Here is a 16,759-nt window from a genome sequence, read left to right as displayed (position 1 = left end):
TCCTAGCGTGAAAGACTCATAATTTGTAACGGGTTCGGTGGGTCCGGCATCTTTTGCGGTTATCTTCGATTGCCATGGCATCTACCCTAGGAGAAGAGGCTAGGCAGGACACCTTTCGCCTTGCCACAGTCAATATCAACGCGATAAGGGCACCACACAAACTGACAATGCTACAACGTATGCTCGATGTGGAGGACATCGACGTGGCCCTCTTACAGGAAGTATGTGTCGCTAGTTTCCCTGACTTCTACGGATATACCGCCCACATCTCCCACGTCTCTTCTACCGATTGTGGTGTGGCTGTCATGCTACGGGACGGCTTGGCGGCTACGGACGTACTGTACTTACCGAGTACAATGTATATGCCCCTTCAGGGTCAGGGAGACGGAGAGATCGGGCCCGCTTTTTTTCGGAAGATATTAAGCCTCTATTTATGAGCCGCATAGACGATATGGTGATCGGAGGAGATTTTAACTGTACATTATCTCCGTCTGATCAGCAGCCACATCACGTCCAGTGTGTGGAATTGGAAATGATAGTGCATGATCTCCACCTGATCGACACGTGGCGCCACATCCACGGCCCAGCTCCTGGTTACACTCATTATACAAGTCATTCATCAAGTCGGTTAGACAGGATTTATGTTACAAGCACCCTTTCGACGGCGACGAGAGGAGCAGAGCTGTGGCTCACTGCATTCACCGACCACACAGCCTATATTTGCACCATTTCCCTCCAACCTGCACGTGTGTGGCGCAGTAGGCCCCCCTGGAAACTGAACGTCCCCATCTGGACGAGCCGGCATGTAAAGGTGCTATCGAAGAGTCGTGGAACGCGTCCTTACAGCGTCGTGGTCGTTACCGATCGACCCTCAGTTGGTGGATTGAATGTGCGAAGCCTGCTCTTAGGCGCACCTTCATGGCTTACGGCCGGGAAGCAGCGGCATGGAGGAGGAGCACGGAAAACTTTTATTACACCGTCCTACGGGCATGTCTTGCTATGGAGCCCTCACCAGATAGGCAGATAATAGTCAATCGCGCGAAAGCGCAGCTCGTCTCCTTAGCACGCCGTCATTTACAAGGCGCTGTTATACGGTCGCGTGCTCCAGACACGATACAATCAGAAAGGCCATTTATACACCACGTGCTCCTAGAACGCACGAGGCGCCGTAGGGCAGTGGTAACCGACATGATAACGGACGACGGTCGACACGTCGTAGAACAAGCAGATATAGCAGAAGCCTTCTGTGGGCATTACACTCTAGTTTATTCAGTAGTGCTCCCTGATATGGCGACGGTAGACACCGTTTCAGCACATGTCCACGGTACAGTTCCACCAGTCATGGTACCGACTTTACTGGGAGAAGTGACAGAAGAGGAAGTGCTCGACGCCATTGGTAAAGGTGCCCCCAAAAATCACCAGGAATCGATGGATTACCATTAGAGTTCTATCGAGCCTTTAAACGACTGTTGGTACCGTGTTTGACTGAAATTTGTCAGGAATTGATGTCCCCGGGTATAACATTGCCTGCACCGTTCTTGGAAGGTCTGATTGTCCCCATCCATAAGCCGAAGGGACGGAATCATGTCCGCGATTATCGCTCCTTGACGTTATTGAACAGCGACTTCAAGATCTTTTCGAGGCTGCTATCAGAACGTATTCGTGGCGCACTATTGCACGTCCTGTCCGGCGATCAGACGTCCTTTAGGGGGACCCAACAACATCAGAACTGCGTTATGTCGTTACAGAGATCTCATCTCCCTTGCACGGATGAGACGTTTGTCGGCAGCCCTGGCGTCTGTCGACTTTAGCCAGGTTTTTGACCGTGTGGGCCACACTTTCCTCACGGCCGTTCTACGGCGCATGGAATACCCCGACCCCTTTATCACAGAGTTGACACGCCTTCTACATGGTGCTACTTCTCGAGTTCTTGTTAATGGAGGACTGACGGCACCCATGCCGATCCGCCGATCAGTACGACAGGGATGTCCATTATCAACATTGATATTTGCATTGGCCTTAGAACCCTTGTTGTGTGGTCTCCGAGACAGGCTCACTGGGATACAGTTCGGCGGCTCCATCTATCGCTGCACCGCATATGCGGATGATTTGATGATCGTCATACGTGGAGCTGACGTCATGGCCGCGGCTTTGGACTGGATTGCAACCTACGGTACAGCTTCTGGTAGCCAAATCAACGTTGACAAGTCCGTCGCCTTGGGCATCGGGATTGGGCTACCGCAGGAACACATTTCCCCCTTACGCTTCAGTGATACTGTACGCTGCTTGGGCTTAGATTTCATGAACGACATGCGACGCGCGACGACGCTCAGCTATCGACGCCTTCTTAGCCAAATTAGGGCCGGAATTGCAGATCAGCGCTTGCGATCCCTCAACATCGTACAGCGGGCGTATTATGTCAATGTATACCTTGCGTCCCGCATACCGCATGTCGCCCAAACGCTACCCATTCCGAAACCCTTGGCTCGTAGCATTATGGCAGCGCTGGGATACTTCGTCACTGCTGGTTGTTACTGAAGATCAGATACGTATCTCTTACCCTCCCCAAGGAAAAAGGTGGTCTCGGCCTAGTTAACGTCCATGATAGGGCCATTGCCCTCTATGTTAGCTCACATTTATGTCTGCTGCGCCGTTGTCCTACGAGCCTCACGAGTCTGCTACTGACGGCGCTACGACCTGCTTCACTAAGAGCGCCAATGCCATTACGGGACATTCCAGCGCCCCTCTTTTATATAGGACGTTTCTATTTAGAACAAAGCTATTGCAGTGTAGCGCTCACGACACCGCAAATGGCCACAACTCGACGCCTATATCACGCATGCTGCAACGCCGCCCCCAAAATGTGGTCGAACTAAAATATCCTGACGTACGGTCGCGCGTGGTGTGGAAGACTGTACACGATGCCAGGCTTGATTCCGATGTTGTTTCCCAATGGTACGTAGTCGTTACTGGGAAGCTGGTGACGCAAGAACGTCTCTACAATATCCACATGGCAGAATCTGCCAATTGTGTGGGTTGCAATACAGTAGATTCTGACGAGTACCGCCTCAGCTGTGGAGAGGCGGAACCGGTTTGGCACCTTGTGCGGCAGATGCTGGCTTATCTCTTGCGAGTTAGGCCGGAGCATATATCTGCACGCACGTATTGTTTCCGGATGAGACATTTTACCCTACGACTCGAACCAACTCTGTCACCTGGATACGTGGACATGCGGTCCATTACCTCTGTCGTGACGGACACAAGAACTTACTTGACTTCTGGCTCTATTTGCAAGAAAGACATCATGCTATTTCCGGGCATACCAGATATCGACAATGCTTCGCAAACTACATCTGGAGTGCCTTTCACAGCCTGCCGTGTAGGTGGAATGTTCCAGGCAGTGGTAGATGAGGTCAGAACGAACTGCAAACGATCATATATTGAACAATCCTTATCAGTGGGCGCAGTCGCTGGGAAGCCTAACTACGAGGTGGTGGCTTTATTTTCATGTTATTTATGTTTACTATCTTCGATAGTGTCTTTATTCTGTTTTAGTTTTCCAGGCTTGATTAACTATGACTGTTCGCACATTGATATCTATATAAATAAAAAATGAAAAAAATTAATTAATTAAAAAAACAAAATAAAACAAAAAAACAACAAAAAATTATTTAAAAAAATACCTTCCGCACCCTACTAGAAATACCCTTACCCCATTCCTTTCACCGTGTTTTTGTGGGTTGATGCACATTTTCGATGGGGGTGGTTACATATAGTTAGGAAGGCAACGCCTGAAGAGGTAAGAGTTCATTTTTGTTTGGTAGGGACACAAGTGGCGGTGCCCCGTAGTGATGGCTATGAATTTGTTTTATTTCTTTTCTTAGGAAAAACAATTAAAAAAGGGGTGCAGGGGTGGAAAAAAATAAAAAAATAAAAAAGTGGTAATCGTCGTAAAAAAAAGAGTGGTCAGCGTGACGGATTGCCGTCCTACGGGCCCGGGTTCGATTCCCGGCTGGGTTGGAGATTTTCTCCACTCAAGGACTGGGTGTTGTGTTGTCTTTATCATAATTTCATCCCCATCCGGCTCGCAGGTCGCCCAAGTGGCGTTGAATGTAATAAGACATGCACCAAGGCGGCCGCACCTGCCAATGACTCCAAAAGCTCATTTCCATTTTTCCAATGTAAGATCCGTGGAAGAGTTTACATTTTTTATTACACCAGTAATTAACGTTTATTTCATGTCTCATTGACAGATCGTGTATGCTCCTTCCTTTCTTTGCTTAAATGCCGACGGGGCAAACACAGAAGACATAACAAATATGTAAGAGTCGGGATTAACGCGGTTCTCCGTCCATCCGCCATAGTTACGCTGTTGCCTTTATACGTCTACTCTTGTTAAGTGTTTACGTCGCTAGAATTTTATCCGAGTCGAATAATGGCAGGTATTCAAAAAAGAATTGAACGAAACTTCAAGCGTGAAATTTAGGCAGTGTTTTGGTTTTTGAAACTGCGTATCATCGTGCAGTGGAGTATACGTTAAGAACAGTGACAGTATACATTAAGAACAGAATCGTTGTAATAATAGTTACCTCACTAAGATGATTGGTAGAGGATAGGGGATGATATCTATCCTTAACACATTACAGGCAGAGGGCCAGATAAGTTGAAGAAGAATGGGAAATCAGATCAGATGTGTTCTTGCTGAGGCAACGATTCCGTGAATCTAAATTAGCAATTTACGAAAACCACATCAAATTATAAATAAGACAAGCTTACTCTACGCCTGAAACCATCTGTTCCAAATTACGAGTTCATTGCGTTCAACAGGGCGCCACTTCGTGTGGTGTTAACAACAATTGTTGCTTTTGTAGAATCTCCTGCAGTGACAACTGAAAAATGGGCACTGCAAGGAATGGAGGACAAGAAAACTTAGGGTGAAAGACTAAACGAAAATACAAACGTTTAAGAGAAAATGTCACCATATGTCAAGGAGAATGAAAGCTTTAAACAATACGAACATTACTTGTAGGATACTATAAGTCATTGAGCAGTCGGAAGCAATTAAGTGAATTTATGAAAGTGTAATGAAAACAGACATGTAGTTAACCGCTTATTTGCCTCACAGAAATGTTGTGAAGTTACTTAATTGTACGCTGACGAAAAAAGCAACAGCAAAAAACAGTTAATGTGGAGTAATGAAACGTTCATGCATGGTTTTGTACAGGTCCCAGCCGTCAGTTTGTGGAATGGAAATTCCCGCCTGTTGCACTTTGTTGGTCAATACAGGGACGGTTAATGCTGGTTATGGATGACGCTGGAGTTGTCGTTCGATATTGTGCTCGATTGGAGACAGCGCTGATGATCGAGCAGGGCAAGGCAACATATTGGCACTTTATAGAGCATGTTGGGTTACAACAGTGGTTTGTACGAGAGCGTTATCCTGTTGGATAACACCCCCTGAAATGTTGTTTATGAATGGCAGCACAACAGGTCGAATCACCAGACTGACGTAGAGGTTTGCCTTCAGGGTACGTGGAATAACCGCAAGAGTGCGCCCGGTGCCATGCGAAACAGCATCCCAAACCATAACTCCTTTGACGTGTCTAGAACTCAGACAGGTTCATGGCAGGCCCTGAAGTCGGGTCCTTATACCAACACACGGCCATCACTGGCACCAAGAATGAACCAGATTTTATCAGAAGACACGACAGACGTGCATCCTACCCTCCAATGAACTCTCACTTGACTCCTCTGAGGTCGCAAATTGCGATGGTTTCAAATCGATGAAACGCACAAGGCGTCTGATTCGGAGCTGTCTTTGAAGTAACCGATTTTTAACAGTTAGTTGTGTCATTGCGGTGCCAACTACTGCTGAAATTGCTGCTGTAGATGCAAAACGACCCGCCAGGCCCGTAAGTCGAACATCATTTCGATAAAAGAATCGTTCAAATGTCATATGGAACTTGTAACTAAGTAACTAACTAACTAATTAACGATGGTCATTCCTCTAGATAGTGCCTAGTGGACGTCAGGATCCCGGTCTGCCTGCGTCTGTACGCTCCCGTGACCACTGCTGCCAGCAATCAAGTGCAGTACAGTGGCTGCATTCCTGCCAAGTCTTGCTGCCAAATCCAGCTTCTCGTAGCCCTATTACACGACCTCATTCAAACGCAATGAGGTGTTAATAATGGGGCCTTTGTTATCTTAAAGGCATTCTTCCTTAACATCAGCTCACCGCGTCCCATCTCAAAGGTAACTAACATTTATGGTCTTATTTTGCTTTCTTTTTATCTTCTTTATTATTGGAGGTCCCGAAAACGGGGCAGGTTGGCAGCGGATTAAAACCGCTCTTCAGTCAAAGGTTACATATACTATATTTGAAGATGGTTAAAATATTTGAAATGTGACAATAACAGATGATTCTGTAAAAATACATGGGTAGACGATACTGACGATTTTTAGATAAAAGCAAGTGGCAAAAAACGAGGATTTTGTAAAAGACACGTAGATAGAAAATACTGGTGGTTTTTAATTCTAGTTTGTCGATTTTATATTACAGTTAAAATACAGTCACTGATGAATGTGAATGATGCCATGGTGTAATGGTTTGCTCCTTTACAGCGTATATTTAAAGCCCACCTGACTTGCATCCTCTTATGCGACTGATGAGAAATTTGAATGGACATCATACAGCCTATAAACTTTCGTTTATGTCGCACAACTCCATCTTGGTGTTGTGATTTTTTTCCATCAGTGTATACGTTCATGTGAATAATTGTACATACAATGTTTTCAAAATGCAGTATGTTGACTACAACTGTCGTTGCTCAGAAAAGGCGCATGGGTGGTACAATATGCCGCGCGGAATGGCCGCGCGGTTTGAGGGTCCTGTCACGGCCTGCGCGGCCGCTTCCGCCGTAGGTTCGAGTCTTCCGTCAGGCATGGGTGTGTGTGTTGTTCTTAGCACAAGTTAGTTTAAGCAGTGTTTAAGTCTAGGGACCGATGAGCTAAGCAGTTTGGTCCCTTAGGAAATCACACACATGTGAACTCTTTTGCTACAATATAAATATTGCAATGTTGTTCTGCAGCTGAAAAAACGTTTGTATTTTACGAAATTTCATGAGAAATGGCTAAAAAAGACTGTCATGTCGTACATAACTCACTGGCACAATAGGTTCTGTTTTCTTCTTCTTCTAGACTTGTTCTCCATCCAATAGCCAAAGTCAATTTTCCTCCTCCCAGAGAAGATAAGTACTGTCCTACGTAAGAACTTGCCAGTAAGTATAACAACTCACTTTCAAGACTTATAAGAAATTTTGATGCACAAGAAAAAACAGCGCCGCAAAATCGGAAGAAAGTGCTACCCTTGTAACTGATGCTCACATAACTTCCCGCAGTGTCTGCTAAAGATGCACGCTATTTATGTATCACGTATTGATAGCATCCCATGGACGTCATAGCAACGAAGTTGTAAGTTTCCTTCTGACGCCGATAGTGGGCGCGTGGGATCTGGCGGAGGCAGTGGTATGCGCCTGCTGAGCCGCAGCTCTCCACCAGCTCCGTACTTGGAACGCCTTCTTTCGCCGCAGCGTACGTAGGAAAGCCAGCGACAGCCTCTCAGCCCACTCGCGCTTGGAGCCACTTCATTCTGTGTTGCTATGTAGACGACCTCTAATCGACACAATAGTTCATGCTGTAGTGCAGGAAATCATTCCATGTGGACGTTGTGGTAGCTGGACTCTTAAATATTGCCGCACTATTTGTAATGCATCTTCGTTTGTATGGAGAAATACAAGTTAAAAAAATCTAATGTTTGTTGTGTTACCTTGTTCGCTGATCATTTCTGTTCCCGTGCAGCTTCCCTATGATGACAGTTGCCGCACCACTCCGTAGCCCGCCTCTCCTTACCGTTGTGTACGAAACTGCATAGAACACCTTTTGCCAGAGACAACAGAACATCGTTGTGTATGAGATCTTAAATGTTGCCGGCCGAAGTGGCCGTGCGGTTAAATGCGCTGCAGTCTGGAACCGCAAGAGCGCTACGGTCGCGGTTCGAATCCTGCCTCGGGCATGGATGTTTGTGATGTCCTTAGGTTAGTTAGGTTTAACTAGTTCTAGGTTCTAGGGCACTAATGACCTCAGCAGTTGAGTGCCATAGTGCTCAGAGCCATTTGAACCATCTTAAATGTTGCCGTCAAGTTCCGTTACCCTTCCAAGAACGAAACTCGAAATATGTTGCAGAAAACAGTTCGCATTCTTGATGTTGCTTGCCAAATGCAGAGTTAAATAACCAAAATATAAGCATTCTGTGTTACGTTACTGCCGCTGAAACGTGATCTGAACGTGCTTTACGTTAAAGAAAGAGATTATGTAACATTAGATTAATACGAGAAACGTAGGAACTGTAGATTACGTGCAGCATGCTTCCTTCTAGGATCAAGAATCATTTTCAAAGATGGTGTCACGACGGGAAGCTAAGAAGTATTATAAGATACGGGCAAGAAAGTGGAAAATAGGATCAGATTCTCAGAGCTGTAGGATTAATAGCCTTTGTCGTGACACATAAGAGTGACTTAGTCAAGCGACGAACACATTTTAGGTCATTACGACAAAGTGATAAATGTAATTGTGTACCAGACTCGGAAGAAATAGTCCCAGTAGCAGAAAACACTGCAGTATGATGTTTTATCTACTGGTTGGATTCTCTCCTGCATACATCCGTATCTGGTGCTAATCTTTTCATCTTTACATTTCTATTACACCAAAAACCTTGTATAATGTTTATTTCATATTCTAGTCTTTCTCTGTTACTAGTGCTGTTCTTCTCTACTGCCGGCCGCGGTGGTCTCGCGGTTATAGGCGCTGCAATCCGGAACCGCGGGACTGCTACGGTCGCAGGTTCGAATCCTGCCTCGGGCATGGACGTATGTGGTGTCCTTAGGTTAGTTAGGTTTAAATTGTTCTAAGTTCTAGGGGACTGATGACCTAAGATGTTAAGTCCCATAGTGCTCAGAGCCATTTGAACCATTTTTTTGTTCTCCTCTACTAGTGCTTCCAGGACCACGTTTACTATGCCTGGATGCAGTAACAGATACCCCACTAAACTGTGCCTTCTTCAGGTAAGAGTTTTTCAAAGAATTCTATCCCCTTCAATATTTATTGTTACTTCTTTATTTCTTCCCTTATCAGTCCACTTAATTTTCAGCGTTCTTTGATAGCACTACAAATAAAATGCTTCCAGCTTCTCTATCTCTTGATTTCCTGTAGTTCACGTTTCACTCAAAACAAGATTGTACTGTTGTTCACTATCAGTAATTACTTCCTCAGTTCGTTGAACCCCGCGCCCGGCCATACTGATTTATGTTTTCTGTGATTTCCCTAAATCGCTCCAGGCAAATGCCGGGATGGTTCCTTTGAAAGGGCACGGCCGACTTCCTTCCCCGTCCTTCCCTAAACCGATGAGACCGATGACCTCGCAGTTTGGTCTCTTCCCCCAAAACAACCCCAACCCCAACTTTCTCAGCTCCAGATTAATATCTGATATCAGTGACTTTTACTAAAGAAAGATTTCTTCACCTGTGCCAAACGATTCCTGGCAAATACTCAGTGGTAATATATATATATATATAGAGTCACCTAACGTTACCGCTGGATATATTTCGTAAACCACATCAAATACTGACGAACCGATTCCACAGACCGAACGTGAGGAGAGGGGCTAGTGTAACTGTTTAATGCACGGAAGTATGTTTTTTAACACAAACCTACGTTTTTAAATGGAACCACGTTAGTTTTGTTAGCACATCTGAACATATAAACAAATACGTAATCAGTGCCGTTTGTTGCATTGTAAAATGTTAATTACACCCGGAGATATTGTAACCTAAAGTTGACGCTTGAAACCTCCGACGTTCAGTTGCGTGTCGTAACAAACACGGGCCACGGTCGGCGAGCAGCATCTGCAGGGACATGTTTCGATGACGACCGTGTTTACGAGTGAGGCTGTAGTGCACTGTTGTGGTTTGGTCTAGCTGTCGCAGTGTCCGCATGTAGCGATTGCTGCTATTGTTATTCTGCATTCGTCTCCGCACGCAGTCCAACTGTAGTGCACCGTGTTACCAGACGTCTGTGATAGTGTAGTGTTGTAGGAACTGTGACCATGGTGTATTCGAACTCTGAAAAGGCGGAGATGATACTCATCTATGGCCAGTGTCGACTAAATGCAGCTGAAGCCTGCAGGGTGTATGCAGAACGGTACCCGGACAGAGAGCATCCAACGTGCCGCACATTGCAAAACATCTACCGCCAACTGTATGCAACAGGTATGGTCGTAGCACGCAAACGGCTCCGTAACAGGCCCGTCACAGGAGAAGCGGGTGCAGTTGGTGTGTTAGCTGCTGTTGCCATGAACCCACACATGAGTACACGGGACATTGCGAGGGCCGGTGGACAGAGTCAGAGTAGAGTCATGCGCATACTGCATCGTCACCGCTTTCACCCGTTTCATGTGTCGCTACATCAGCAATTACATGGTGATGACTTTAATCATCGAGTGCAATTCTGTCAATGGGCATTAACAGAGAATGCGTTGCAGTTCTACCTGTTTACCGATGAAGCAGGTTTCACAAACCACGGGGCAGTGAATCTACGGAACATGCATTACTGGTCCGTGCACAAATCCTCGCTGGCTTAGACAGGTAGAGCGACAGCGACCGTGGACTGTAAATGTATGGTGCGGAATCATTGGCGACCACCTCATTGCTCCTCAATTCATTGCAGGGGCCCAAACAACTGCAACCTACATCGCTTTTCTACAGGATGATCTGCCAACGTTGCTCGAAAATGTCCCACTGGAAACGCGTCGACGTATGTGGTATCAGCATGATGGTGCACCTGCACATTCCACAATTAACACTAGGCTGACCCTTGACAGGATGTTCGACGGGCTTTTCATAGGACGTGGAGGACGCATAAATTGGTCAGCCCGTTCTCCTGATCTTACACCTCTGGACTTCTTTCTGTGGGATACGTTAAAAGAGAATGTGTACCGTGATGTGCCTACAACCCCCGAGGATATGAAACAACTTACTGTGGCAGCCTGCGGCGACATTACACCAGATGTACTGTGGCGTGTACGACATTCATTACGCCAGAGATTGCAATTGTGTGCAGCAAATGATGGCTACCACATTGAACATCTATTGGCCTGATATGTCGGGACACACTCTATTCCACTCCGTAATTGAAAACGGAAACCACGTGTGTACGTGTACCTCACACCTCATGGTAATGTACATGTGTGTCAGTGAAAAAGACCAATAAAAAGGTTTTAGCATGTGGACGTAATGTGCTGTTCCAGTCTCTTCTGTACCTAAGGTCCATCACCGTTCCCTTTGGATCCCTACATAATTCGGTGCTCTCCGATACACACGATCGAACAGCGGAGGAGTGGTACTCAAGCGTCAACTTTAGGTTACAATATCTCCGGATGTAATTAACATTTTACAATGCAACAAACGGCACTGATTACGTATTTGTTTATATGTTCAGATGTGCTAACAAAACTAACGGGGTTCCATTTAAAAAAACGTAGGTTTGTGTAAAAAAAACATACTTCCGTGCATTTTTTTATGGTTTATATTAACCAATTACACTAGCCCCTCTCCTCACGTTCGGTCTGTGGAATCGATTCGTCAGTATTTGATGAGGTTTACGAAATATATCCAGCGGTAGTGTTAGGTGACTCACCCTGTGTATATATATATATATATATATATATATATATATATATTGCTTGAGCATGTCTGTAAAAATCTTACTACCTAGGTACCGTAACGGAGTAAGCAGTAAGAATAGTAAACATATACTTAAGAACAAAATCATCATTTTAGAAAAGTTAGAGGATAAGAGAACCTACCATCTCACTAAGCTGACCCGTGGAAAGAAAAGAAGGATATCATACCCTGAACACCAGTAACTTTAGGGACGGTGCATCATGTTAGAATCTTCCACTACACTGTTGTTCCCAATTCTGAGATTAAGCAAGTTGTTATTTATATTTCTTATGTTATTCACGGCTATATTCTTTGGCCCGTTTGTATTTTTAGTCCTATTCAGTGTTAAACATCTTGCCCAATATTTTCAGTAAGTTATATAGACCTTCCTTAAATCCGACCACAGGGGCTACATCGCCTACAAACGTTAACAATACATTTCTCGAATTTTTGTTCCTTCAGTATCTATACTGCTTCTCTGAGTACAAGTAGTACAACAGTAATGATAAATTGCCACCTCACTTTTCATCCTTCTAAATGCAAATGTTTGCGTGAAGAGAAACCAACACTCCACAGAAATTAGCAATGGATTTTTGTCCAAGTTTTCATAGCCAAAAGAAGAATTGTATATCGACAATGGATATCACGTGCTAGAAGTTGTCGATGAGTACGCACGTCTAAGAGGCCTTCCATGAAAAGCAACACTTTAGAACGGAAGGACGTCTTGCAACTCCCTTATAAATGCTCTTTGAGGATGATAATAGTGAGCATCAGGGCCGACAACTCACGAGTTGAACAAGGAACTAAAATTCCACTTATCACAGAAGAAACTGTGGAATTCGTATTCCACTTTGAGAAAAAAGAGAGAGAACACATATGAAATCACAAGATAAATTGAAACTTATCTGCTTTCTCTTGAGCCACAAACTTAATAATAATAGAATACCCACTGATAATGAAAAATATAATAATGTAATAATAATATAATAATACATTATTGAAAACTTAAAAAAATAAAAACTGAAAAAATATCTGGTCAAATGTTTTGTGAAAGATGTTTCTAAAAGTAAGAAGTAATGTAGATTAGAAAAACGTATGACATGCCTTTGAATGATGCTCGAAACCATGTATAGCAAATGTATAGGCTGGTGAGAATTTAAAGTTCAATATTTGACTTACAATCTTAGAATTTCAAAGATTACTGGGGGATATTTGCCTCGTTTATTACGTTGACCCTACGGTTATGTAGCCTTGGCATACTTTATCATCTGGTACGTTTTAAAGGTCAAGTTTCAACAATGAACTTAAGATTCTCAGTAGGCTCCTTATTTGCTGTACATGTTTTTGAGGATATTCGAAGGCGCCTCGAATGTTTCTCTAAACTACTTTCTTTTACTTCTAAAAGAATCATTTCATAAAACGTTTAAACCTTTTCCAAAATTTATTATTCTCAGTTGAGGTTTGTAGATGTTACACAATATTCGTTTGTTTCTGTACTTTTTTCTAAATATCGTCTACTGCTCGTTACATCTTATATTTTCGAAAGCTTTCTCTGTCTGCACAAATGCTAGGAACGCATTCTGCTCTTACTTTGCACTGCCTTCCATCACCAAACGCAATGTCAGAATTGCTGATATGGTACGTTTATTTTTTTATGAAATCGCGTTAATGATTCTCGAATACTTCAATATAATTTTTCTTTCCTTTGTTATATTATTTTGGAACCGGTTTACAGGCACGACTTGTCAGAGTAATCGTCCGATGGTGTGGATAGCAGTGATAAAAGAAAAGATAAAATTTGACAGAGTGCAATTTAATTTCGTAACAGTGTGGGAGTTTTGTGAATCCGTACTTCAATTAAAGCTTCGTTTTGTCGTCTAATCCAATGAAATTACGTATCAAGTTACCTGACTGTTAACTCCCTAAATGACATTTTGAGTGTCAAAAATTCATGTGCAGTTTGTAGGTTGATCAGCAATTCGACAATCACATGTGACACATAGATTCTAGATGATGTTGGCAGACTGAGTCGGTATAACTTTTCAGGAGTAGTCACTGACTAGTATCTTTCATTTCAGCGAAGAATGTGGATAGAAGACTGAGGCTACAAACAACGCCACATCTCCAATTCGTCGGACAAATCTTTCAGTATGCATAACACGGCGAGGATTGTACAAAATCTTGTTAATTCTTTTCGCGATCTTCATTTTATTGCAGGAGAAAAGACGACTTGTGTCAAGATACGTCCTAACAATAGGAATACCTAAAGGAATAATGCTTATAGGCGGTGGATTGTTGGTCACATTTTTAAATAATTTGTTTATTACACACTGTACCATCTCTTTAACTGCTCTTTCTTTCCAAAAATCGGCTATGGTCTTGAGGAGACATCTTGCGATATTTCCCAACACACCGGAGAAATTATTTCACTCGGTAACTGCTTATGACAAACAGGCAAAACTTGCGGGTACAGGATGTCGTCAGCAGCATCCCACGCTGTTTATGGCCTTTACTGATCATGCATACATCGCACACTCGTCATAGAAGGAGGCTGGACTTTTTTCACAATGGAATGTTTGAAACTCTGGCAGAGACAGTATAGCTCGAGATAGCTTGTATTATGCAACGTACGACAGAAATTATCGCTGTCATTAATACTAATGTTATTCAGAATATTGTCGTACTTCGGGATTCCCTGTAATTCATATTAATCTTAAGCAAACTGAAATTCTATGTAGTAGGGGATCAGTTCGTACTTCCAATTAATACTTTTAAGTGCGTAACTCTATGTTATATGGAAATAATGGTGTAAGTAGGCTGTTTAGATTTTTATGTTGGTAATGCCAAGTAGCGCTCTGTATGAAAATCACTGACTGTGCTGTGTGCAATCTGTGGCTGGTTGGCATTGTTGGAATATTTGCTATTGTAGTGTTGGGCAGTTGGATGTGAACAGCGTGTAGTGTTGCGCAGTTGGAGGTGAGCCGCAAGCAGTGGTTGATGTGGGAAGAGAGATGGCAGAGTTTTGAGAGCGGACGATCTGGACGTGTGGTATTGCAGTAGTTCGAGTAACGAAGATTTTTGTGAGGTAAGTGATTCATGAAAGGTATAGGCTATTGTTAGTCACGACCATTCTTTTGTAGGGATTATTGAAAGTCAGATTGCGTTGCGCTAAAAATATTGTGTGTCAGTTTAGTGATGATCCGAAGAAGTAAAGAGGGAAATGTCTGAGTACGTTCAGTTTTGCTCAGCTGTTTGAAAATCAAATAGCGTAAGCGGTTTACCAGCAATGTAATTCATAAATTTTTCTAAGGGGATGTTTCAATGGTTTGATATACTAAATTCGCAGACACTGGAATGCCTCGTTATTTCTCCACATACGATTTTAGGATTCCACATTCTTAAAACGTTTATTGTATGTGACGCAGCTCTTCACACACCTGAATGTAGAGGTATTGGTAGCATGAAACAAAGAGAATGAGGAGTACGTTAGAAGTTGAAAGTGCTCACAATTTCTTCTACATTCGAAAAATTCAGGTAATATTAACCAGCATGTTAAGCCTTTCCTGAACATAGGCTAATTAGTAAGGCACGTCTGAGCTTTTGAAAATTGTCGTCCACTAACTCTTATCACCTAAAAGGTTACTGATCACTGTGTCAACTGCTTATGTTTTTGAATGCGCTACTACTAGTAAAGATAGGAGAAGCAAAAGGTTTCAGATTTATTTATTATTTCAGTGTGATTCATTTATAATTAAGACTGATCTGACAATCACATGAAATACAGATGTTACAAATGTGTTGGACAACGATGCGTAGTTGAAATCAGCTAATCACACGATTAAATAAGCATTACATTACAGCCTACTACGGACTATGTTTAAGTTTATTAAACATCTGGAGGCTGTAGATCCCCAAAAATACAAAGTCATTTAGAAACTCACACTTCCGCCTCTGAAGCCATTTTCGACGATGATTCTTTTCCTTCAGCCTGTTCGGATATTCATCGAGGATCAGTCCCGGGCAACCAGAACTGCAACAAGTAAAGCAAAAATTCCTATAGACAAGATTTAAATTTCTTCTACCAGAAACAATAATCATATTGAAGCCTATGGGTAGCTTGTACCCATCGCTAAAATAATAATTAGCTGTTTGGAAGTATTTTCGTAGGAATTGAGCAACAAACAACAAAAAAAGGAAGAGTTTCAGCTCTTTGTAGTATTTTCTTTCATTATCAAGTGATAAAGTTTACATTGGTGTCATTCTGTATTATCTGTTTGTTCAACATGACATTACTCTGTTTTGTAGCCTCAATGGTCGTGTGTGGGCTATTGATCCATTCATTAGCAACATTGGCCCTATAATAAGAACAAGAATATCGAAAAAGACAGATTGCTATTTACCGTAAAGCAGACACGTTAAGTTGCAGACAGGCACAATTAAAAGACACTCACATAAATCTTTCTGCCACAGCCTTCATCAGCAAAAGAGAAACACACACAGTTAGTACGCACAAGCAAGCACACATCATGCACACATGAGCACCAACTCCAGCATCTCGGGCTCTTCAGAACTGTGTGGATCATAAGACACATCAGCGTGAATGATTTTAGAAAATTTAATGGAATGTTATCTACCTCTAGTGCCTTAATGATCTTAAGTCTTCCAAAGCTCTTTTAAACTCTTTGTAATACTGAATCACCTTTCTCTTCTGTGTCGACTCCTATTCCTTTTATCATGTGGTCAGGTAAGCCTTACCCCCCAAAGAGGCGTTCGATGTACTCTTTCCATCCATTCACTCTCCCTCCTCTGCATTTAACAGTGGAGTTGCTATTGCCGTCTTAATATCACCACCCTTGCAAAAGGTTGTTTTGACTTTTCGATTTGCTGAATCTGTCCTTCCAACAATCGTTTCTCTTTCGATTTCTTCACACTTTTGATGCAGCCATTTCGCCTTAGCTTCCCTGCACCTTCTGTTTATTTAATTC

At 43.1% G+C, this 16,759-nt stretch overlaps 1 protein-coding gene across 1 annotated transcript in view; it reads right to left on the bottom strand.

The window, feature by feature from the left end:
* The window catches only part of LOC124789683 (ATP-dependent translocase ABCB1-like), a 213,597-nt gene that overhangs the window by 176,996 nt on the left and 19,842 nt on the right, over nucleotides 1-16,759 (bottom strand). The window contains exon 2 of the mRNA XM_047257118.1: nucleotides 15,716-15,804. Within this exon, the coding sequence (XP_047113074.1) occupies nucleotides 15,716-15,735 (20 nt within the window). The 5' untranslated portion in view covers nucleotides 15,736-15,804. The remainder of the gene's footprint in view (nucleotides 1-15,715; nucleotides 15,805-16,759) is intronic.

The sequence above is a fragment of the Schistocerca piceifrons genome, chromosome 3 (assembly GCF_021461385.2).
Source record: "Schistocerca piceifrons isolate TAMUIC-IGC-003096 chromosome 3, iqSchPice1.1, whole genome shotgun sequence".
NCBI classification, from domain to species: domain Eukaryota; kingdom Metazoa; phylum Arthropoda; class Insecta; order Orthoptera; family Acrididae; genus Schistocerca; species Schistocerca piceifrons.
The sequence above is the reverse complement of the archived record's forward strand: the minus strand, read 5'-3'. Positions and strand labels throughout refer to the sequence as shown.